Source organism: Lichenostomus cassidix, chromosome 1 (assembly GCF_008360975.1).
Source record: "Lichenostomus cassidix isolate B80296 chromosome 1, HeHo_3.0, whole genome shotgun sequence".
Taxonomy (NCBI): Eukaryota; Metazoa; Chordata; class Aves; order Passeriformes; family Meliphagidae; genus Lichenostomus; species Lichenostomus cassidix.
The window spans coordinates 60,015,489-60,041,953 of NC_139479.1; the positions used below are offsets into that span (position 1 = coordinate 60,015,489).

Below are 26,465 nucleotides of genomic sequence, written 5' to 3' on the forward strand. Positions count from 1 at the left end.
ATAGACCTGCTCAATTTTTCTCATGTTAATGTCAATAAATAGTGAGTTAAGTAGGTACTGATTATTTTGTAGAAAAAATACCTTTTTCTTTTTTCAACAACACCATGGGTAATTTTCAAAACAGACAGATGTAAATATTCTGCAACAATTAATTTAAGTAGGCTAGTCCTGATTTTTGTTCTTTGAGGTGGAGGGCAGGTTTGTTGTTTCATTTTCTTTTAAATTCTTGATAGTGACATCTTTGCAGAAAATGATGTATAAAGTTACTATGTCCAGACGCTCTTCTGTGAGGGCACTGTCACCATTTTTTCCTCAGCTGTCCCTCTTCTTTCTGCCTTCGGTGATAAGTGGTCCTTGTGCAAACCCATCAGATAGGCTGTTAAAGGATTATTTTTCCCAAACTAGACCATTCTTCAAGTCAAAGACCCAACCTGACCTACCTTGCCCATGAAGATCTCCCTAAGTGAGACTGTAAAATCTTTCCACTGTTCTTTGTCATAACCACATCACTATGCAAAGTTTCTACAACCCATTAACTATCTATATAGTCAATCCATGCATTTTCCATGCATACGTGCATCAAATAATCCTTAATTCAAGCAACTCTTACTCCCAACATTGCACTCTGGTGTTGCAACTAGTCCAGATTTTTACTAGGAGGAGAAATTCTGATTTTTTTCCTGATTTTTTTAGTTCAGACATCACTCTAATGCAGCCACAGGTAGGGTGGCTCTTTAGCAATACACAGCAGTGCTATGTAATGTGATGATCAAGAATGGAAAAGAGAGACTAATGTATTCAGCTGAATCGGCAACTGAAATTTCCATGGGTGGATTATAATTACCTAAGCTGGCATTCTGCCAGGACACTGGGGTTGACATTATTACTGCTACAATACTCCTATTTATGAATAATATGGAAAAAAAGTAGCAACAGGATTTTTTAATTGAACCAGTGTGAACCCAGCTACAGTAGGTTGCAGTCCAATTAAAATTGACAACCCAGTGAAGTGGATACACATAACACAGAGATAAATATAGAAAATCCAAGTTGTTCTCTTTTTCTTTTTCTTCTCCTTTTGGTGTGTAGGGTTTTTTTTTCCTGCTGGATATTTAATTTCATTTTCTGAATCTTTTGATGCCAGGAAACTATCATTGACTGGAAACACTTACCAGCTTTTTGCAGCCAGTTTTCATAACTTAAAATAAAGATGGAAAAATATATCCTTTTAAATGTTTCAGCATTGCATTTCTTTCCTTTTCTACGGCACACAGTATTAAAATTACATTGGCTGTGCAGCAGGAGATTAGAAAGAGCAACTGCTTTTAACCTTTAATAGTAAATGACGTTGAAGTCGCTAAATCTCTTTGAAGCACACAAAGTGCATGCACTATCAATTTAAAACTTGGGGCTAACCTTCAAGCAAGCAGTCTGATCCCCCACCAAAAATGCTGCAGAGGCTAACTCCTGAAAGGCAAAACGACTTCCTTATCTCTTTTTTTCTTTTGGGAAAAAATAATTGCTTGAAATGGCATAAAATACATTGCACTGTTTGCTCCTGGTTCTATATTCTTTACTCTCATGAGTATGTCTTTCTCAGGGACACAGGACCATGCAAGCAGCCACAGATGTCAATGGGACTCCTTGGGAATTACTATCCTTACCTGGCAGAGGTGTTGCAAGGCACACTTCATTAGTGTTCTGATGCACTCTGAGAGCCCCAGATAACAGCTGCTATATATTGTAATGAAATACTACTATTCATTATTACAGAAGAGCTAAACCATGTTTGTAATTGACCATTGCCTGATTCTTTTCTAAAGTTATTGGGTTTGGAGATATGTCTCAAAGTAAATCTGCTATTTAATAGGATGAAGAAAGTCAAGCAGCAATGGGGTGTGTTTTGAGAGCAAAACAGAAGAAAGCTCCCCTGGGCTGTATCCTATTGACCTCTAGTTCCATTATTGTTTCTAAAATGTTTTTCCATTTAAGGCATTGCCACTGAGTCCTTCCCAGAAAGCTTTGGGAAAGGATATAAAGTGAGGTCTTTACTAAGCTTGTAAGTAACATCTCTAAAACTGGAGGGTTGATTCATGTTTTGCTGACAGCCAGGTTTAAGGGGGGAAAACCCTCTAGGCTTTAGTTATGAATCTTCTATAATATAATAAATGGTGCCATCTACTGGCACTCTTTTGCTTTTGATCAGTGTCAGGGCTTGATTGTGCAGTATAGCTACTTCAAGCGGCATAGAAACACCAAAGAAATCAAGCCAACATGACTGTAGCTAGCATACTTGGATCTTGGAATGATTTACGGGAGTTTCCATAAAGCAAACAAGCCTAAAATGAAATATTAGGAAAAATAAAAATTGCAAGATGCAAGCAAGGGAGAAAAGGCAGGATTCCAGCAGACAACAGAAACTGGATTAAGGGTCGATACTGAAGACAGATAGAGCTAAGCTGAACCAGATGCAGCCATCCCAGAGGACGAATCAGTGATGAGGCTCCTCAGAGAGAAGAGGAGAGCTTCTCCAATCCCTCCCAATTAATTTTCTGCTAGAAAAAGAACAGCCAATTATGATGGTTTTTTCCCTTCCACCCACTCCACTTCCTACTATTAAACAAAGTAGAAAATGTAAACACCCGTGACAGAAGAAATATACAGACAGACAAAGATGGTATGCGTCAATTTCTTTCTTACAGTTCAGTGTTTTTCCTGATTGACACCAGGAGCAAGATTTGAATCTCTGGCTTATGCCTCAGAAAGCCACATGAACTGTGACAAGTTCTACTGTGAGGTACACTAAGCAATCTTGGCATCCTTCTGGGGTCAAACTGGACTTACTGCATAAAGGAACTGCCACAGATATTATTTTTATTGTTGTTTTTAATGTATCTGGATAATTTGCTTTAAAAAGCAAAATTGGCTGTAGAGCTATTCTAGTCTGATTTCCTAAGAGCAACAGACTGGTGCAATCACAGTATCTGGCAAAGGGGAAACAGTTGCAAAAATACACAATTATGTCAAGTGCTTCACAAAAAACCAGAGTGGCTGTTAGTGCTCCTTGGGAGGAAAAAGCATGAATGAAAGCTCCCCTTAGATATCACCCAACCCCAACAGATGCAGATCCACATGAAGGTCCTCTCCTTCAGTTTGACTTGTTGTAAAATATGTTTGTCATGATAGTCTTCACCTGCTAAGAAACAGATAAGCAGGAAAGGATGGGAATGCAGGTTATCAGGGCTTTTATTGCTACAAATGGGACCCACATCAGAGCAAGTTACAGCTTCTTGGGCTTCAGCTTCATCTCCTATCAATGAAGATCATGTTTACCTGTGCCTCATGGAGTGCTTTTAGATTTTAAAAATATAGGAAGCTAGAAAGCATATCTTGACACAGATATAGATTTTACAGAATATTCTGAGTTGGAAAGGACCCACAAGAATCTTCAAGTCCAAGTCCCAAGTGAATGGCCCACATGGAGACCCACAATCTTGGCACTTTAGCACCATACTCTAACCAGCAGAGAATCAGAAGTGCAAAGATAGTCAGACGACTCTTACTGCAGAGTTTCATTTCCACTCCTGGACCCCAAGGTAATATTTTTATATAGTAGTTTGTCGCTGTTGAGCAGCTAGCAGAGTAATGAAGGCACCAGTTCTCAGTGGCAAGAAGGAATGACCTTTATTGTTTTGATTTCATCACATATATAGAGTTCTCAAAAGTCACCCAGATTGGTCAGTCAGAAGCCTTCCCCCAGGCCTGATTGGTCAGGCCTGCACTGTCCAAGTTCTGGGACACTGTTCCAAAAACATCCAAACTTTATCTTTATTTATAAAATACAAGAAGAATTCTCGTGGGAAAAACCTGTGCTAGCCACAGTAGTTGATGTCCCAGTATCACAAATTCAAAGTTCCAAGGATTTGGTATCCTGCTAGATACAGGAAAAGGTTTGTACTAGTCTTTCATTAGTCTCCCTTTCCATTTTTCATCAGTCCCAGATTAGTGTATTTTACATTTTAACCTAATGAAGAGGATATTCAGCACATTGATTCCTTCCACCGCACAGGACAGTTTTTGTCCCAGTATGGATGTGCAAGGCTAGAAGCTCTCTTTTTGCCACCAGCTACAACCTGCTGTCTTAAACGGCCCCCAGCTAGTCTGTGGTGGCCGCTTGCACAACTAAATGTAAGCGAAAAGGCCTAGCTCCTGTAAGAAAGGCACGGATAGTATTTCCATTCTCCATCTCCTGTAAGAAGTTCTTTGGACAACAGATAGCATTGGAGAAATTGGCCACTTGCTGCTGTGCATGAAGGCCACAGCTTTCAGTTCAATTCCTGGCTCCAGAACAGGCAGGGAACAAGCAGGCGCCTAAGCAGCAGATGGGGACATTGCTAATTGGTCTGTTTTGATGCTGGGCCATCGGCTGACAGTCACTTCACACTTCTCTCTCAGCAGTGATTTGCCATGTCAAAGAGCTACAGATATGGGAGTGATAACAAAGAAAGTGAAAACAGCAATCACTTCAGTGCAGACAATCCCTTTTCCTCGACTGTGCTGACCAAATTTGGTGCAGAATGCTGTGAGGCAGCTTGGACTTGGCAGACACTTTGGAGACCAAAAGATGTGATTTGTATTTCTTGCAGTGTCAAGTGACAATGATTTTACATGAGTGTTGTCATTTCTAATGCGTTTTTGCAGCTTTCTTAAAAAGCCTGGTGATAGTTATAAATGAAGGAAAGCAGAACGGGCTACCATATGTGTGAAATAATACGCTGGGTGAAAACTACAGTGGCTCATAAACACAGGATTAGAACTCAGTAAAGGCTGTGAGTTCAACAGACATTTCATTGCAAAAGCAGGATTCCCAACCAGGAGCAGGAATAAAAAGCTGCACTTGAAACTGGAAGACAATTCAGGAGCATGCTGAAAACGAGTGGATAAGTTTGAGAGCTGTTACATCAAACTTTTCCAGTTTAAAAAATAGCACCAAATTACAGTCTTTATACTATGTAAGACTTCAACTTTCACATTTTCTTCTTCTCCAGATATTACTGACTACAAATCTTAGTAATTTTGCAGTAACAGTTGTGGCTTTGTATTCTGTGATATCTCTGCCGTAATTTACAGGTTCTGGGACAGTAAATGTCGATGATTGTACTGCTTTAGGGGAGGTACAGTATCAGAGATTCTGTCTGCATTTCACTTTTGAGCAGAGTTGCTAAGTTATCTGTGTTTTTAAAGAATTTTTCTGTTTCTCATTAAAATGAAAGAAAATTACTCATTACAGATCAGCCATTTAACATGCAGTTAAAAAAGCAGAATGTTTATTGAATGGAAGGAGTATAATGCCACAGGTGCCTAAAAAGGAATTTTACTGTCCATGTGGATCTGCTTAATTATGTCACGTGGAAAAAATCACCCTCTAGTGGGCCAAGTTCTGTTCTTTCATTTTTGATGGAGCTTTATATTTCTAAATATAGGAGATTGTCAAGGGAAATGCTGGCAGAACCATCTATGGAGTACCTCAACAGAAAAGGTAATTTGAACTTCAAAAGCAACTATTTGCTGTGACTTTTCTGAATGTCACCACCTCTGTCCCAGACAAACACAGGAAGAAAGACTTCGCTGTGGCATTTCCAATGTAGATAAAAATGTCTAGTGAAGGACACCACTGCAGGGAAATTCTGCTTTCTTAGAGCAATTAATTTCACCGAGACACTTACTTGAGGAGAGGGTGAATCTTTCACTGCAGGTGGTCTTCTGCTTTGCTGCCCATTCCACTACACAAAGTCTCTTTGCCATGGCGAGGGGGTTGATCAGCTGACACAACATCAAGCAGGCTGTGGAGGGGGACGAATTACTTGGAATCCCAGCACTAAAGAACTACACCGGTGTATCTGCTAAGGAACATCGTTCCCAGTTGGAGTTTACTAGGCACATCTGCTAAAGTAAGAGGTTTAATGGCTGTGAAACAGACCATTCACTTTCATGACTGCTAAATCCCCGCTGAAAGAGTACTCCCACTTGGCTATCGATTCAAAGTAACTGTCAGGTTAAACAAACATGTCCTCAACTACGCCCCAAAGACAATTGCCATAAATGAATGAGGAAGAAATAAAGTGAACACGTATTTCACACTAGTAATTTGGTTTCAATAGCCAAAGTTTCCTTTTTGTTATCCCTCACAAGTATGCCTCCTTTTCCATTCAGGGGAGAGAAGACCCTCAACCAATGTATTTCCAATCAAACATTTAATCAGAATTCTCTGCTTTTCTATGGCATATATCTAAACTTCTATTTTTAGTACACTAGCACATGTTTTCTATTAGCAGATCTTCTCTTTCTCATTTATATTTGATCTTCTGTACATCATTAATTAAAAATGTTAGCATAACAATATGTCAGCTCTTCTTGTGTTCCATTGCTTCTAAAAACAATGTTGCATTGCTGTTTTTCTGATCAGCTGCTCTTTTATGCTTTTATGACAGCTTTTGTATTGTTTGTTTCCCAATGTACATTATTTTCCACACACAACTATTAAAAGCAAACAAAATTGTACTAAATAGCATAATCAGAAAATTAAAGCATTTGGGAAGGACATTTATGAAAGTTCAACATTCCCTTTGTATGAGAAAATCAGTACTCTCGAAGGTTTAAGTAAGCATGGTTAGGAATGTCTCTGGTGCCAATAACCTAAAAAGTAGTCAAAATCCCTTGTACCATCATCTAGTAATAAAATGTAACATCAAGACAAAAAAAAAAATTTAAGCAAGTAAGCACTTATGAAAGAAGCCAAACACTGCAAGGCCATTCCAATGGAAAGAAAGCCATCTGCAGCTGCCTGGGCAATATGAAGGCAAAGTGAGTTAGATTAAATTTTCAAAGAGACAGATAAACACCCTACAGGTGTAAGTGCAAATGTATGGTTCCTTTTTCAACTCCAGACTTACTGAACTGAGACGGTTTAGACTAGACAAAAGCTGCAGTGAATCAGCAACTGGTCTATTAGAACCTACTTTTCCACAGAAAGCCACAAAGGCTTTGAAATTCTTAATTACTACATTTTTGAAAATGGAATAAGCATCCTCTGTAGCTTTTTTTGAGGTATTGAAGGAAAGGAGTCAAATTCAGCAAAACACTGTGATTGCTATTAAGAACTGAAGTGGTGTTATTGTAATGATTTACTTTTGTAATGAGTTACTTGTGATTTCACACTTTGATCCCTGTTTGAGTAGTGAGGTGTTTCTTTGTTGTTTTGTGAGTGCTAATTGCTGCAGTGCTGGGTTAAGTCATTGTTATGCTGGTTTTCTTGAGCAGCAGAATGAAAAATTGAATAATTACAAAGGAGAAGTTCGTTAAAATGGGTATGGCTATAGAAATAACATTTTCCAGCAATTCAGGGAGGGGTAGTGTACAGTTATGCAAACAATCTGTTGAAAAGATGTTTTTTCCTATCTAGGAAATCAAATCTTTCCTGCACACAGCTTCCCTCAGAAGCAGACCAGGAAATTACAACAGCTACACTGGGATGACTTTCGTCTCCTCATGCTTCTGTGAGAAACCTGACTCTGGGTAGGATTCCAAATTCAGCCATAGAATTCTGCTGTTATTATGGGTAGCTCACCAAAATCAAATTGCATGTATAACCAGGTCTCAAGGGTATTGGAGGTGTAGGAACTGCCATACACCACTGCCAAATAACAGAATACCATACAGAGCCTGCAGAATAACATAGAACATTAATAACAAAACTCTCTTTCACTTGGGACTTTCAAGACATTTCTTTTTCTAGTGCAGAAGACAGCGAAATTAGGAGTTCCATAGTGCTAAATACTCTTGAGCCATTAGATCACAAAGTGAAGCAGTACCTGCAGCATTGAGCTGCAGTGGGATCTAGGTGCTACGTATCCAGCTGCTATACCGACTGCCTTAGAGAATTTAAGCAGCTACCCTGTGAGGAAGCACTGGAAGCGCCATCAAGAAGAGAAAGAAGTTCCATGGAAAACTGAGCATCAGACAAATCTCAGTGTTGCCTTTTGGCTGGTCTTAGAATCATAAGGCAGACATGGTTAAAGGGATAAAAGAGTTTTACCTTGGTGTTTTAATAGGATCCTAGGTGAAGAGCTCTTCAAAGTGGAACATGCCAAGATGCACACACATATAACACGTATACAATTTTTATAGATTTTGCAAATGTGCATATCTGTCTAGAATCCCCCAATAAGAAACTTAATAAATGAAGTAATATCCCCCTTATTCTAAAGAATCTTCCTCTAAATGATGCTAGAGCCCAGTTTACAAAATATGTTCCAAAGAGAAGGTTTCAACCAAGGTTGAAACCTTGAGTTTTTGATAGCATAGGGTTCTCTGGCCTCCTACTGTGAATGTTGGGTCTTTCTGCCTTGCAGAACCCCAAAACTAAGCTAGAATATCAGACTACAAAAATTACAAGCATGTAGTTTAAGGGTTTAGAGGATACAGAGGATATAGAAAAGGTATAAAAAAATGTATAAAAGGGTATATAAAAACTATAAAAGAGTATATAAAAAGAAAAGGCAAAAAATCATTAGGCATCAATAGCTTAGTTCAAAGAGCCAGTTTAAAAAAAAAGGGTATCCTTGTGAGGTTCAACTGATAGTCATGAAGTCAATAACAGGATCATACTTCACATCTTTTGCACAGCTCCCTGTCACATGAGTTAACAGACACTGACAGTGACACGGACTGTTACTGTTCCACATTAGCTGGAGCAAGACAAGATTATCAGATGACCATTGAGGATTTTTCAGACTTAGGATCCTCATGTTCCACTACAGGCTCTGTAGTATAAAATGGACACAGGCATATGTACTATTGTTCTCACCTCTCCTTCTACTCGTTGCAGCCTGTGTCTGTCTCCCAGCGACATTTCTCTGCTATCCTTGTCGAAGTTTATTACTTTGTTTCCAGCCTCATCCTCATTTTCAAGGAACTGCTCAGAGTTTTTCTGGTCATTAGGGACTAATTTTAAAAGTCCAGGAGGCAAAGAAGAGTCTGGAAATTTTCACTGATGCAAGTATTATTAACAACTGATGAGACAGTTCACGCGACTGGAATGCTAAAGACCTTTATATATAATTTGTTTAGGGCAAGAGGTGAAGTAGTGAATGATGTAGTGGTAGTTCTACAAAGACACTGCTAGCTGGTCTGTATATCCTGATAATTCAGAAACTAATTGTGAATATGATAAAACATAAAAGACAAGAGGAGAATACAGCAGAGTGGGAAGGAGGGAAATTCTTTATAGACCATGAAACCATAGCTGAATTATTTCTTATGACTTGTCTGCAGTGAGAGGCAGACTGCGGGGGAGCAATTGTCTTGCCATGGGAGAATTCAATTTCAGAAATGTAGCATGGAGGTCACACAACTTATTAGAGTTTCTAAAATTATTCCTTGCGATCCTTTAACACAGAAAGTATTATTGCTCTCAGTGCAGAGTAACTCAATTATGGTCTCACTACGATGGATAGAGCTGCATTAATTCCTGGCCTGGAGTCAGTGAGGGATAACTGGAGATAATAGATGGAATTTATGTCATGTAATTTTAATCATCTACCATGAGTTTAGAACTATTTGCCCTGGACTCCTTCTTCAGGCAACAGAGGCAACTTGCTAGAAGGCAACATGTCTCCTGTCTTAGAGCCATAGAAAGTTTCATCTTACCTCATGTTAGTTATCCAAGAGGTAGATTTCTTTCCATCCAGATCCCTTCCAGAGTAAATGCAAAGAGCAAGGCACCACCACAATGTTAGTTACTAAATACTAAATAGGTGTCCAAGACAGGAAAGGTAATTCCCCTGAACATTAGCTGATGCTGCAAAATGGCTAATTTTCCATAGCTGATGAAAATTGTGAGTCTGCGGAAAAGTACATAGAAAAAAGCAAAAGAAAAATGGGAGTTCTATGAAAGAAACTAAAAAGATGCTAAAAAGCTGAGTACTCCACCATGAAAGTGAAAACCTTTAGCTAAAAGCCCACTCTGTTTCACTGCAAATGGAAATAGTTGTTAAAGGCAGCCTCCCACTGCTCCCCAGTGTAACATACGGGAAAACATGACAATATCGGATTGTTACTTTATAGAATGTAATATATAAATGAGAAGCTTGCAGCCCAGGAAATCAATAGGCAAAGCTAGAGAAATGTAAAGGAAAAATATGTGGCAAGCAATAAACCAATAAAGAGCCTGTACTAATAATGATCTTGTGGCTACACTGGCTTAAGAATTTAGGTCTTGGATGAATCTTACTTTAGACATCAGAATGTAATTATTTACATCTGAGCTAGAGACCCTTCACTCCCAGTCAACTGAGAGAAATGGGACTTTTTAGGGCACAATTCCTATCATCCTTATGCGACCATACAAAGCAGTTCAGATGAAGCATCCCCTAACAGTGTTTCTTTCCTCCCATGGCTATAAAGGAAGAACCATCAGATGTAACTGGGAAAAACTTGAGATACCTAGGCTCTCCTCTGCAAAAATACTTGCTTTCTTTCTCAACTGCATCACTTAACCCAAAGCAAATGCAATTAAAGAAATCTTAGCAACAATATGAACTCATAATTTGAGAGATGGTAATAATTTTAGTAGGGATGCACATAAGGTAGATAGTGTATTAGTAATGCACCTGAGGCAGGGCATTCCAATCCTTTAGTAAATATGACAGATATGACAAAGCCTGAGGATAAAATTTTAATCACGAGCCTCAGATAGCTTTTATCCAAGTGGGTTGAGAAGGCCACTGGTCTACTGGTGTAAATTTTATATGAATGTTATAAAGTCAGGATTCAATAGATTAGAATTCTGTGCCAATACTCAAAAAGTCTAGAAGTCAGTGATTACATGATGGTTATCCTGAAACTTCTCCCTCTCCCCTTAAAATCCCCTGCCAAAGCTGAGTCATTTTCTCCACAGCATGCAGCCATAAAATAAACCTTTAAATATGTGTAAACAACAGACCGTCTGTGCTGTTTCTGGGCTTATATCACACTAAATAGGTATTTAATTGAGTCTTTCAAATTAAGCATAGTTGCACTAGGATTCCTTTGAAGTGACTGGGAAGAGCCAGACTCTGCCATAAGGCATGCAAGAGCTGAATCAGCTGCAGGATGCCTTTCTTTTTTCAAGTATATTGGGAGCCTCAAGCACTGACATTCATACCTTACGTTTCAGCTTTCCAGAACACTGACCTTGAAACAGAACTGCAGTTTCAGGCCAAAAGATTCAGTCCAGGCAGAGTTATTTAAGAAGCCTGAAAACACAGGTTTACATAATATGTCATAAATCTGTAACTACTAGCTATCATCAGTTTTAGTCAGCTGTGAGTCTGATCTAATCATTCTCAAATATATTTTTCATCAAAGTGTGGGAAGACAAGGGTCATAAACAGAATAAGTCTTACAAAGATAGTGCCCTAAGGAAAAATATGTAGCAGACTTCTTTTAGCTGACAAACCAAATATTTTTATTATTTTATAAGAAAAAAATGTGCATTCCTTCTGTTTGTAGTGGACTTTGCATTATAACTTAAAACATATCAAAACAGAAAATCTGAGAAAATTTGCCACACTCATCCTCTTTAAAAAGCTCTTTATTACTCTTTAAGAGTAAATACATTGAATCCTCCAGTTACTGTAAAAGTTGGAATACACAGCATCTGCTTTTCATCCTGCATTTTTAGAAGTAAAATAGCATTTAAGATTATACATAGTTTTCTGTAGAAATGTTAACTCTTCTCACAGTAAGGATTGACCTTCAAAACCGAAAGATGAAAGGCGCCTTTACCGTGTAAGAAGACATTTCACCACCAGAGGGAACTATTGGACTTCAGTGCCAGTGGCGGGAAGCAGCAACGGCGTTTCAAATGCGAGTTCTTGTTCCACTCCAGAAAAGTCTGCACAACTTTGCTGAAATCACTGCAAGTGATAGATTACGTTAATCAATACAACGTGTGAATGGTAGAAAAACATTGAAGCTTTTATGTGACAGCCAATAAGTATTGAATACGTGCTATATAATATTTATAATAAAAGGAGAGATTAAGAAGCTTGCTGCTCTTGGAAAGATTTAGAGATAATTTTACTGAATTCCGTACAAATACTGAACTATTTTAAATGAAAAAGCTACTTGAAAAGGTAGAAGGAACACATGTGATTTCCTAACAGGAGAAATCTCTGTTCAACACAGAGCACTAGCCTTTCCTCGTTATTGTAGCAACCATTTTCAACAAGAATTATATTTAGGGACATGGTAAAGCCGTCTCTTCTGTTTGCTTTCATAGAATCATAGAATGGTTTGCCTTAGAAGGGCTATTTAAAGGCTATCTAGTTCAACACCCCCTGGAATGAGCAGGGACCTCTTCAACCAGATCAGGTTCCTCAAAGCCCCATCCAACCTGGCCTTGAAAGATATCAGGGGAACAGCATCCACCTCCTCGATAGGCAGCCCGTGCCAGTGCCTCACTACTCTCATTGTAAAAATATTCCTTATATCTAGTCCAAATTAACACTCTTTTGGTTTACAGCTATTATCCCTTTGTCTTATCACTACATGCCCTTGCAAAAACTCTTCCTCAGTTTCTCCTGTAGCTCCCTTTAGGTACCTGGAAGGTGCTGTAAGGTTTCCCCAGAGTCTTCTCCAGGCTGAACAAGCCCAACTCTCTCGCCTTATCTTCACAAGAAGTGCTCCAACACTCTGATGATCTTTGCAGCCTCCTCTGGACTTTTTCCAACAGGTCCACACGTCCATGTTCTTCTTATGTTAGGGATTCCAGAGCAGAACAACAGCACTCCAGGTGAGGTCTCATGATAGTGGAGCAGAGGGGCAGAATCCCCTCCCTTGCCCTGCTGCCCATGCTGCTTTTGAGGCAGCCCAGGACACTTTTAGCTTTCTGGGCCACAAGTGCACATTGGTGGGACATATTCAGTCTTTCATCTACCAGGACTCTGAAGTCCTTCACAGCAGAGTTGCTCTCCATCTGTTCATCCCTCAGCCTGTGTTGACATCAGAGTTTGCCCCAGCCCAAGGGCAGCACTTTTTACCTGGTTTTTTGAAATTCATGTGGTTCCCATGGACCCACTGAGTGAGCTTGTCCAGGTCCTTCTGGATGGCCCCCATTCATTCAGATGGTGTATGTACAGTACATTTATCTTCCTTTCCAGGGGCAGGGACATTTTGGTTTGTCTTGGTTTGTCCTTTTGCAGTTTGTGGTTAAATTTTTTCTTCATTTTATTAGGTCATTACATGTTTTCTCTAAATGCTAGAAAAGTCCAAATGAAAGGACTGTGTGTGACATTTTAAACAGGCTGTTAATTGGTTTTGCTCAATCCACGCTTCTAAGGCTGTTCCTCAAGAAGTCACTGCCTCCACATGACTCACAGCTACATGCTGCAGCTGCATTTTAACAAAGGATCTAATAATTACTTTGGTAACAATATATTAATGCATTTCAGAAAATCAGATAAGAGTTCTGAAAGTTGGGATTTTTTCCATCCTCAGCAGCATGATGTACCGTCAAAGCATGATGTCTGAGGTCATGATTCCTCTTCCTCTGAAGCAACATGTATAAACTATGGTAGGATATCATGCACTACTTACTGTCACACTCATGCACACAGCTCTGCAAGTGACTCTCCTGAGGGACAAAGCAAACTATTAGAGAGGCAAGGCAGCATAGCACTGGTGTCTATCCCCAACCTTCCTTCCCTGCTCTGCTGTGTATCTGATGTAACCTTGATGAGAGCAGTGATTTTAGCAGGCATGTCTGCATTATCTGACACATTTCCTCTGCTTCCAGCTCTTGAGGTTGTTGAGTCACATGAAAGGGTTTTCTGTGGAGTATCAGCTTATAGCATGGGGAAATACCTCTCTTTATCATACAGCAGTACATTTGCTGCATGACATAAGTGATTCAACAGCTGTATATTTTCCCTGTCAAGTGTGGAGTTCCCCTGTATTTTCCTACTCATTGATACTATATTGTTGGAATTAATCCAGTTTCCTGTCTTTTCAACTTTTGCCAAGTGGTGGGTGGGGCTCATTGGTTGGTAAGTTTTCCCACACTTAGTTATTTACATGCCTGCTGCTGTTTGCTGTCTGTTTTGCTGTTCAGAGTGGGCAGTCACTCCTCCTGCCATTCTGTGCAGAGCACGGAAACCAGAAGTTCTTCCCTTAGCCCCCACCCATCCTCAGAAATGACTGATATGGGTTTGGCAGCATGGTTCTCCAACAGGAGCTGGGAGAGCTTCATGTAATAAGAAGTGCGCTCACTAAGTTATTTCCCCAAAAATAATAAATAATTCTTCTGTTGTCTGTGTGTGCTTGCTTGCTAAGGGGGAAAAAACGCCCTGAAATGAAACCGCTACTGTTCAGTGTTGTACCAAGAAAAATTTGCCTTATCAGGTTGCCAGGATTTCTTGGAATTAGACATTTTTATAGAAAGCTAAATACATTTCTCTTTTTTTTATTTGTTGTACAGAATGTTGATAGTTTAGAGAAGGCAGTAATTTATATTTCCTTGTTTCAGCTGACTTTTTTTTCCCCAGATGAGGTTTTCTCCCTATTAACTATAATTCCCTAGTTACATGTTTATATCTTTCTTATATTTATTTTCTGTTGAACACAGAATGTTAAATTTGAAATGCTACACCTGGGAAAATATGTAAATACTGTGTAATACAAAGTTCTGTTGAATTGCAGAAGTGCATACTGTGTTTGATCCTCTAAAATGTGGTGTTTAGCACTGAATACAGATTTCAGGTGTAGTCAGTGACTAGAGAAGAAGTTTGGTGGAAGCAAAGCTTCCAAGATTAGAAATTAATCAACTCACGTGTTAAGACAGGTGAGTTAAACACACAAATGATGTGTTTATGTGGGATGAGAGATTATAATTGCAGTGTTTAACTAGAACAGTGATGTGAAATGACAGTAACAATCAGTCCATGCGTGTAATAAAAATTGCTTTTTCAGTATAGGTATTTAAATCAACTAGGTTGTGTCTCAAATACTCTGGTAACTACAGGGGATTCCCTGGTATTAATTGAACACTGTATAAAAAAGGTGCTTGGCCATTTGTGATTTCTTCCAATTCACATCCTGGTTTTCCCAAGAAGCCCATCTGTGCAGGCCAGAAAGGAGCTGCTGCATGGTTTGCCTCTGCCCCCATACGAATGGAGGGAGCTTTGGAAATTAAAGTACACCTCAGCTTCTCAGGTTTCTTGCCACAAAATGTAGCTATATTTCAAGTATGCATATTGAAAAAGCAAGTTTTACACTGAAGAAAAAGGAGGAATATGTCTTTGGTAGCTGAGATCCCAGGAAGGGATCAAAGGTCCCAGTAGGCAAAAACATGGTTTGTCTTGCAAAGAGCAAAAAGGAGTATAAGATAACTTTGGCCTTGGATGATGGGGAGGTGTTTGTATAGGAGGGAACATCTCCTCCACATGTAGCAGTAAAGGCAGTATTATACACAGTCTTTGTATGCAGATGTGTTAAATTATATTAAAAAAATTTCAAAACATGTAAAAGAACCAGGGTAGTAATTTGAGATACTGAAACTTACTGAGATTTATGAAAAGGAACAAGGAAGATGTAAGTCCAAGGCATTTATCTGAGATGAGTGAGTCATTCTTTACATATCTTGATATGCCCTAATACTCAGGGAAGTAATAATGAACACCTTCACTGGTCAGAAAGGAAAACAAAGGTGTGATATTTTCGTTACATGAGAAGGTTTGGATTGTTTGCTAGAGTTATTTTCAACTGGTAATAAATGCAAGGCTAAACTGTGATATTAAAACCATGGTAATAGGTGTCAAAGTCAACTTAGTTGAAGTATTTTGTATGACTGATACAAAACATATTTTGATGCATTAATTGTTCAGGAGCAGAAATAATTAGGAACGAAAAATGAAAACCAGATAATATCAGTGGTAAAAGGCATACTGAAGGGTACATAGTCTTAATACCCTGAAAATGTTGGATATTGGACCACTTTTGAGGGGATATGTTAAGCTAAAGCTGTTGGTCAGATCTGGCAATCAATAACTTTGGAAAGCTTAAACTATTTAACTCATCAAGTAGACAGCACATAAGTATTTTTACTTATGTCATTGTATTGGATATAAAGTACACTCATTTCACTGGGTGGATGAATAAACTGAAATTAGGAATCATGCAAAATAAAAGAAGAGCAGTTAATCACTAAAACTAATGATAACAGTAAATTCTCCAACTTTTCATGTCTGAGCCTTTCTAGAAAAAATACATGCATAAAATGGATGTCATTTTTCTTGTGTAGGGATAAACAGTTATATTGTTACAGTAATGCACTACATACTTAAGAAGACTCTATATTCAGGATATACTGTTATTATAGCATAGCATATTGAGGTTTTTATTTCTACTTTATTGTTTTAATGAAAGCACCCTGGTTGATATTATTGCAAAGGAAAAAAAGACAGCTAAAAAGTCTTGAGAGACTAACAATGTTGAGAAAGAGACTTCATGAACCAGGATATTGCTTAAAATAACTTCATATTAAGTGAAGTAACATATTAAGGGATATGTAAATATACATGAATATATGAAGGTCATGATAGTACTGCATTTTAAGCTTCGCTTTCCTAAGCTAACAATGTATAAGCAGTTTAACATTTTTCACAGTAAATAGTCAAATTGCTTAAGTCTTCATTTTATATTCACGAGTAAAGGTAAATCTAAATTTTTCAAGACAACATTTTAAATAAAAAGCTACTTTCATAGAACAGATAAGCATTACAAGTTATGTCCAATCAGAACTACTACCTTAAGTACAAGAGTAGAGAAACTACTGTAAATTCTTCAAATGCCAAACATATAAGAAAAGGAGGCAAAGGAAAATGGCTACTGTTCATTACTATTTTAACAAGAATTTTTAATAGGTTGTCATTTATATTGTCATCTTACCAAATACTGAGCACTTAGATGTTAGATGGCTGATACTAGTTAAGATCCTCTAGACAATGAATTCCTTTATAATGAATCATTTGTAATGGATTCCTATTTCTTGAAGGTGAGTTGTTCCATTTTAAAAGCTGTTCAGGTGTAGTACTCTCTTTACCTACTCACTCCTCTCTGCTAACATCTGTTAGACCAGTTGAAGTCAGATTATTTGAAGCCCAGTTCTGAGTGTACTTGTTCCTAAGCCTTTTACAGCTGGACAGCCTTTGTCCTCTTTGTCCCCCACGCCAGAACATCCTGACAGATTGTAACATCTTCTGTATGAGTTTCCCACACAGCAAAATACAGGCCATCAGAGCTTTCAGAGTTCCTCAGCAAGTTGCATGGATAAAAGATAAAAGAACTTTGGTCTCTCCAGAGTGCAAATATACACCAATATTAATTTCTCTGTAGGAAAAGTAGTGTGTATTCCAATCTTCAGAGACCAAGTGAAATATAAAGGAACTTCCCAAATCTTGTTTGGTTGACTTGAAATAACTTTTTAGATAAAATTGCCATATATTTTGAAAACACCTGGAAGTGTCAGTAACTTTCTTCCTGAACAGCTAAGTTATCCTTGAACATCTAAATTATTATTGTGGCTATTAGTTTAGGCCACAAAATGAAAGAGAGAAAAACTTTAGGAAGAATGAAATCCCTGAGGCCTGACCCAGCTATCAGGCTATTTAAGATTTGTAGCATTTCCAGAAGAAAAGTCTCCCCTGCCTGGAAAAGATTACCCGCTAGCTTTCTTAAGTTGGTTACATGATGTTTTGTAACTCTGCTACTCCAAGACACTTTCTCAGTTCTGCAGCCTTCTTCTCCAGCTGCTGAATGTTCCAGTGCCATTGTCTTTTATTTGCATGGACTTTGTTCAGTTGGCAATGCAAACGTTTTAAAATAGCATCATATCTCTTATTCTGTACCTAAAAAAAGAAAAAAAAATCACTTCAAAATTTCAGTCAAGTAAACCTATTTACAGAGGTGAATTCAGCTCACCTAATTCTGTCCAAGTGTACATTCTGACATTTGACCAAGTCATTCCGTGTTTACTTTCAGCTACACAAGAGACAGAGACATCTAGGAAGCCATTCATCTGACTTATTTCTGATGTCTGGTTTAGGGCCACATGAATCATGCCTCACTTTCCCATTAAGGAAAGAAAAGCTCTGTCCTACTAAGACCTCAAATGCAGAGTTCAATGTCAGTATCTGCTCTGTAGATGTCTAAAATTTAACAAAGTAAATACCACCCAAAGACTCAGCATGTCACAGCTCTGGCAAGGCTTTGCACGCAGAAGATTTCAGCCTCCAGAATGAGAGGTGAGGAAGGAAGAAATTTTCATTCTTTGACAAACGTGCTTGGGTATAAATGAGAATACAAATGAGGTAACCTTGATGGCTGTAGTAGCACCTTTGTAGCTGCATTGAATTTAAAATGGTACATTTTCCTCAAACAGGCAATTCTGCAGCAATGCAGGACTGTGTCAGTTCTGCTCTCACTGCTGCCTTACGTGGAGAAGAATGGCTGCTGCAGACAATCCTCTGAAAATCTGCATTTTGAAGTGTTAAAACAATGAAACATTCACTACAATAAAAGTAGAAATAATGGGCATTTCCTTAATGAAATTTGGGTTTACTTACCCTAGTTTAAATGGCATATGAGTGGTAGTGTATAATTACTCTTGTGTCTGTTTATTGAAGCATTATTACACTGTATTTCACATGCACATCATGGGGTACAGCGGCATCAGAACCACAGCACTGCCAGAGATTCCTGCAAATCTCACTGCCTAAATTTCACATATAAGTAGGAAACTTCCTCACTGGTGGTCTATAAACTACACTGCCTTCTTGTATTGCTGATGGCTTGTCTTCCTTCATGTTGCCTCACTCCCCACAATAACTGTTTGCAACTTTTCGTGGGATGCTGTCAGATTCTCTCATCTGAACAAGTGCTTGGGGCATCTAAATGTTGCTAGGACTACACTGTATGACACTGAAACATCCATGATCAATATTATCTGCTTTTTTCAGAAATGTGTCTCTAGCATTGTTAGTGGGAACAGTCTGGCACATCTGCTGAGGGAGGGAGCACAAATGTGCTACTGGAGACAGGGCAGGGAGAACTTTTCTCTTTTTATTGGGTCTTGGGTGCATGTAAGTCAAACACTACAAAAAAATTGTCCGGGCACTCATGGTTTCTCCACCACTGTGTTCACTTAAGGACAGGATAGGCAAGCATCTGCCAAGAGTAATACAGTCACACACTGAAGTTGGGCAGGAAGGGAATAGACAGTTCTTGGGGTATTTTTATTCTTATTGTTTTTACATAATAACAAGTTTTCTGTTGATTGTGGACATCTTGAATTACTCCTTTGTCGCTGTTGAGCCGCTAGCAGAGAAAAGGACCTGGGTTCTCAGTGTGGCAAGAAAAGAGGACTTTATTATTTTGATTTCAGCTTATATAGACTTTTCAGAGGTCACCTAGATTGGTCAGTCAGAAACCTCCCCCTAGGCCTGATTGGCCAGGCCTGAACTGTCCAAATCTCGAGACACTGTTTTTAATAACATCCAAACTTTATCTTTGTTTATAAAACACAGAAGAAATTCTCATGGGAAAGACCTGTGCTAGCCACACTCCTTATGACTGAAGCCTTGACCCTACACAGATAACTACCCTAATTTATTGCTGACATCCCTGTCCAGGGCTGGGAACAGGATCTGCTTTTCAATAAATGGGTGATGGGGCTGTGCTCAGGAAATAGAGTAAGAGAAGGTCCACAGGGTGCCTTAAGAGTCCTGGAATCATAGAAAATGCTGAGTTGGAAGGGATCCATCAGGACCATCACTTCTGATCCCAGCCCTCCACAAGACACCCCAAGAATCACCCCATAAGCCTGAGAGCATTGTCCAAAAGCCTCTTGAGCTCTGTCAGGCAGGTGCTGTGACCACATCCCTGGGGAGCCTGTTCCAGGGCCTAACCACCCTCTAGGTGAAGAACCTTTTCCTGATATCCAACCTAAACCTCATCTGACACAGCTTCAGGCCATTCCCTCGGATCCTGTCACTGTCACCACAGAGAAGAGATCAGTGCCTGCCTCTCCTCTTCCCCTTCTGAGGAAACTGTAACTGCAATGAGGTCTCCCCTCAGTCTGCTCCAGGTTGATCACACCAAGTGATCTCAGCCACTCCTCATATGGTTTTCCCTCAAGGCCCATCTTAGCTGCCCTCCTTTGGATGCTCCAAACAACTACATCAGGTCTCAGCATTCTGTAGCTGAATTCCACAACTGCAGCTCAATAAAACCTCAGCCCTGTGCCTAGTATCTCACTTTATTCCTGTGCTTGACTTGATTATTCTTTCCCAAGTTGTGCTGAGGACAGGTGGCTGTCTCCGTCTACCCACTGTCAGTTCTTATATTAAAAATTGGACTGTTTTGAGAAGAGTTCTTAATAGAAAATAATACCCTGAAAGGTTTTGGGTTTGAACCTGCTTCCTTCTAAGACAAAAAGATCATATAATCCGAACAACTGAAGAACAAGTTAACCTTCACTATTTTAAGTAAATTGATTTTGATAACAGTACAGAAGATTATTTTTAGGCTACCTAATTTAACTTTGGGCTTAGAGAACTTTCTTAGGAAGATGTTGCCTTGGTAATAAAATATTTGCTCAGATGCTGAATAGCAGACCTATTGTACAGCAGCTGTGTTTTGCTTTTCAGGTTAAAAATTCTCTCAGTTCTCTATCACATGAAAAAAAAAGATTCTTTTTTCCTCCTACATTTTACAATGGGCAATAGACCTAACCTTAGATCAGTTAATCTTTGTATTATCAAGCTTTGCTCATTAAATTTTGTGGCATGTATTTGAACTGACAAGACAAATGGTATGAGACTTTCAAATTAAAAATTATCTAAACATACTGGTATTTTAATAAGGAACAAAATGTAAAATGTAGTTGAATTATTTAAAAGAGAAGGTTTTAACCATTGATCAGAATTTTATCTTGTCAGCTAATTAGGAGCTGCTGTATTATTCTTTAATTTAATGTCAGCTCTAATTAGGGACATTCATGGGAAGTCCACTTTCTTGGTGCATTTGACTCTTCCATTTATGAGTTATCAAGTCGCGAATAATCAAGTCAGCAGTGAAATTTAAAGTATTTCAGAGGTATACAGAAATTCAAAAATGTACATTTTGCTTTACTACCATTCAGTGACCTCTTTTTTCAGGGAGGTCAGGGATTTTCAGGGATTCAAAAAGTTCACTGATGAACTCCTTAGAAGACTTCAGAAAAAAATGTTCTTAACAATTAAGCTCTGAATTTTAGAAAGACTACCACTACACAGAATTTAAGACAGCATCATCATTGCATATACTTGTATACAATGTATAGCTAGAAATTGTGTATAAAGTATGTCAAACTTAATTCGCACTATCTACATTCTGTCAGGAGAACTGTAATTAAATTTTATTCAAATTACTCACCTCAATTTCTTTTCTAAGCTTAGCATGCTGTTTTTTCTCTTCTTCCAGCAAATCTGTTTTTTTACTGATGAAATCTTTCAATGTTGTGATTTCACTTTTTAAAAGTGTGATTTCTTCCTGCAGATGTAAGTCAAGATACAGAAATTCACCCCTTGAAAGGTTGCACAGTACATCTATACCTATTAAACTTATTAAGAATGTCTTATTTTAACAGTCTCTATTAACAGAGATGAGATAAAGATCTATAATAAACAATTTCACAACAAACCTATTAATACTAATTAAAATAATAATAATTTTGAAAGAGTAATTAAAATTAATTGTCAAATATTTTATAACATGGGATTTTTTTAGACCTGTAATAAATATATCCTCTTGATCTGAAATATGAAAAATATGATGATTTTGAGCTAATTTTGTTGGTCTTTGTTTAAAATGTAATTAATAGCAAAATTGAAAAATATTTGATGTAGTATTTGAGATACGTTTTTCTTTCTCAAAGCAAAATACAGTGTTGATTAGTCTTTATTTATCAGTATTGAAAGACCTGTTACACAAACAAATTTTCATCAATTTACACTAATAGAGTAACACCAGATTTTCAATGATGCAAGTTCCATCGGAGTTGAAATCTGTGATCCCATTTCAACTTAGTGTTTGTGTTTGTCCATATAGTGGCAAAATATTGTGGTGATAAATTCCTACATGGTTATTTTTAATAAAAATTGCAATTAGGTCAAGTAGAAAAACAGTGTTAGATTAGAATAACAAACATATTTTTCCTCTCTTATCGAAATCACCATCTCATCAAATCCACCTCCTGCTGGCGAACAGCTCAATTTTTTTTTGCTGACAGCAAAGTTTAAAGAATATTGTGTTCTTACCTGAAAAATGTAACAATATGGAAATCTTCCACAGAATTCCGAATAGTGTCCGTGTAAGTTTATTGAAAGATAAAGTTTAATTTACAGCTCTGTAATATTTTCATATTTGAGTTCATTCCATCACAGAGTATAAACCTGTCTTCTACAATACTATACAGATAACAATAGCTGATAATTTTTCATTGCATCCTGAAGTAAAAATTTCTTCAATTAATGCAGCATTATAAATTAGCTATATTCCCTCGTAGTCAGTCCCTCATGAACCACAAACACATCAGACAAAATTATCATATTATATACAAACTATGTATATATTATTTCACATAAAAGGAAAGAAATAAAAAGGAAATATAGTACCTGCACTTGTTTTATAACAGATCCTTCTGGATTCTGGAAATCATGCATTAACTCCTCTTTCTTTGTCTTTAATTCTTCAACAACAGCTTTCTTTTTAGCAAGTTCAATCATAACTGGCATTTTACTTTCCATCTCCCAAAAGAGATGTTTATGACCCTTTATTTTTTCCTTATATTCATTATTTCTTGCAAGTATCATCTCAAACTCCTCTTGTACTGTTTCTGTATCACACCTCAGCTTTAAATTTTCAGAATACAGGGCTCTGACCTGGGCCTCCAGATTTTCACACTGATATTTTGTGATTTCTATGGCATCTTCTTGCAGATGTATTTCCCTTTCTGTTGTCTTTGTTTCTAACAGAACAGAATTCATTTCTTTTTCTAGTTCCTGAAATTTTGCCTGTAAAATATTTCAATGTTCACTTAAAAATATTTTTTGGGGAAGAAGATATGAAATGTCTAGTTAAACACTGTAATTTATGTAATTTATATTTATTTAGTAGTCTTCTTTTTCACTTGTCTAATGGGGTTTGAATGGAAAATAGAGTTCCATTTCTTAATATCATCAACTTAGAGGCACAATGCAAGAATACTATCTTAGTCTTCTCTGCTTAGATTGAATCTAAAATATGAAATAAGATATCCTTGAGCACTTTAAGTTCCTCACATTTGCAGGACATATAGGATGTGGCAGATCAAACCCAATCCAACTGATTGCTTAGAGCTGAAATCTGGTGAAGTCCTTATCAGACTAAATATAACTAAAGATGCCAAAAGCCCCTTGCAAACCCACACAAACACAGAGAGGGGTATAAGGGGATGGAGCTTAACTAGAGTGTTCAACAGAGGTTTTTAATCCTGCCTTCATCACAGTAGTACTTGAGAGTTCAGTTAATCCCAGCTATTTTCAAACCCCCAAGCAATACATGTCTAATCCCAAAAAGGCCTCTACATCATCTCACTGATGAGAAGTGAACAAAACCAGGAAGTAGTACTTCAGCTAACTAGATCATGAGAAATCACAGAATCATCAGGGTTGGAAAGGACCTGTAATTACCCAGGGCTTTAAGGCTCTGTGGGTCTTTTCTAAAACAGATACAGGTTTTTAATTGTTTGATCACAAATTATTGTTGCAGCATCATCAGACTATATTATGGGATATAGGAGAAATCTCCTTGTAAAGTGTGGCCAGTCCACAGACATTCCTAAGCCATACAATTTTTCACTGCTACTTCAGAAATGCCATATTTGTGCAAAATTTCAAATATCAGTTATTTCAGTTGTAGAACTGTGCACAGATGTTATAATTGGAACTCTGTTATTTCCATTTGCATTCTTCCATGCTCAAAAATGGCAACTGGTACTATCTTTTCTCAGACATAAAATAAGTTTCTCAATAGAAATTTGACCTTGAAGGTTAAATAATAACTGGAAGCTTAATAAAATCTCTGAGAGATGAGAAATGATTACACAGTCTTCACAAAAACTACACACATCCAGTGTTCTACAAAATAGCCCTTAATAATACCAGCATTTAATGACTATTTAGTATACCCACTTCATACATAACAGGGAAAAAAGGTATTTTATGTTAAAAAGGATTCTAGGAAAAGAAAATTATATAGTCTGGTGAAAGTCTGCCAAAAAAAGAAAAAAAAGTTTTAAAATCCTTCCCTCGCAATTTCTTATGTAATTACCAAAAAAAAAATTCAAAAAGCTTGAACTTTGCATTTAGTTGTTGTGGGTTTGCTTTGCGGGTTCAGCTCAGTATTTTTGTTTTGTTTTTCCAAGTCACAAACAGAAGTTTTATCTTCTCTAATGAAATCTTAGCCGTGTTGTGGCCTTACAACCAACAATACATACCCACAGTGCTGGCTGAGCCTAAATGCCACACAGAGGAACAGAACAGCTGCCTCACACTGAAATGCACTCGCTCTTTAAGCACCATCAGCTTCTCCTGTTCAGAGCAATATTTCGTCATCTAATGAATAAAATCATTGATTAAACTACTCTAAAGAAGGTTTATTACCTGCAATTGGAAAAGAAGTGCTTTGCTTTTTCCTATCTCTGACAGGTGTGAATGCTGCTGCTCTGCAACTTGTTTTACAACTTCAGCCAGTGATTGGCAATTTTGCTTGGCCATTTTAGGCAGAAGTGAAGAACTGGAGGAATAAGAAATAAGTGATTTTTTTTTTGCCTTCTTCCCATTTAGTTACTGTTGATAAAACAATATTAAGTGCTTTCCCGTGAGATCGCAGATCGATACATTGTTTCATTTGGTTCATGCTTAATTAGCAAGAACAGTTTACTCAAAATCAATCACTGAGAATTAGAACACCTTCTTGCAGGATCTCATAAAATAAACTGCTGTGGTGTTCATCCGGCTTCTCTGCAGGGCAGATCCCCAGTTTATGAGCGCAGTCGGAACTCTTAAAACTACCTTAAGAGCATCTTAAAAGCCTGCGGCCGTGCTCTCGCCTTTCGCCCGAATATCCGAGCTAGCGCGGCCGCCACACGGCACCTCAGCGCCCTCAGGGCCGCCAACCCTCGGGCCGCCTGTCCCTGCCAGCGCCCCCCGGGCCTGAGGGGCACGGAGAACCGGGAGAGGGGCTGATCCTTCGGGGAAAGGGGGTGATCCCGCCGGGAGAGGGGCTGATCCCGCCGGGAGCCGCAGGGAACACGGCGGGAGCGACCCCTCAGGAAATAGGTGGCTGCTTGGCCACTCGAGGCGCTGGTGCTGCCCGGCTCGTCCTGCTCAGCACCCTTCGCTCCCAAGCTCTTCGAATAACCCCATTCTTCGTATCAAACTGCACTTGCTGCCATCGTTTGTTGTGCAGAGAACATCAAGTTTTCCCGAGCAGCCCTGGGTTACGAAGAAGAGATGTGGCGCAGTTTTTCCTGGCCTATGCTGTGCCCTGTTCTTGCCTTTGGCCCACTTGACCTCCCCTGAACTCCAGCTAAAGGATTTTAACCCTAAATCACACTATTTTTATAAATTGATTCTCTAACCTGAATATTTTGTGATTTTTATATTTTTATAACATATTTAAGTTAAAATATAAATATTATATTTTATATTAAGCAACATATATATTATATATATGAAATCACTTACATATATAAATAAATACACAAATACATATATATCTATTTGTAACAATTATTTTATAATTGCTGATCTCTGCATATGAGCTGTTTTATTTCATCCCTTTTTTGAAGTGGCATAAACTGAATATAATATTTCAGCTGGAGATATAAATTTTTCATTTTTCAATGTTGTTTTGTGCTCTGAATATTTTCTGACCTTTTCCTTCTCAGCATTCTGCACCAAAAATAACCCCAGTAATTGGTTTTACTTCCTCTGTCTGGCTGAAGGAAAGAAAACAGTTGCTTTGCTTTCCCTCCTCCAAGTAGTTCTCCTGTTAATTTTTAATGACCTAGCTCAGTCACATTTGGCAGTGGGGTGGAAAGCCTCAGAGATGACCGATTTCTGCAAACTTCAGGAAAGGACATGTCTGGGTGGGGAAGGACAGGATAGCCTCATTGGTTTCCTTTCGGAGGGAGAACCAGGAGGATTCAGCTCTCATCCCTCTGCCCAGCACATGCTGAAAAGAATAGCAGGAGGGCAAATGGCAGAGCACTCCCCATGTGTGTTCTGGGCCTGGCAGAAATGTCGGTTTACTGTGGTTGCAGGGAAAGGGGGAACAGGAAACAG

The 26,465-nt window shown here is 38.3% G+C and overlaps 1 protein-coding gene across 2 annotated transcripts; it reads right to left on the bottom strand.

Annotated features, from left to right (window-relative positions):
- Positions 1-15,640: 15,640 nt before the first annotated feature.
- Positions 15,641-25,665, bottom strand: CCDC122 (coiled-coil domain containing 122). 2 transcript variants are annotated; one of them, XM_085059434.1, is made up of 5 exons: positions 25,191-25,665; positions 24,780-24,912; positions 23,019-23,150; positions 21,511-21,627; positions 15,641-17,945 (listed from the first exon to the last, which is right to left on the bottom strand). In XM_085059434.1, exons 1-5 carry the CDS (start codon positions 25,199-25,201, stop codon positions 17,781-17,783), a joined length of 558 nt encoding a protein of 185 aa, XP_084915560.1. In that variant the 5' UTR covers positions 25,202-25,665; the 3' UTR covers positions 15,641-17,780. The 2 variants fall into 2 exon arrangements, with proteins under 2 accessions (XP_084915560.1, XP_084915552.1); XM_085059426.1 differs by having other exon boundaries at positions 22,752-23,150.
- Between the last annotated feature and the right edge of the window lie 800 nt (positions 25,666-26,465).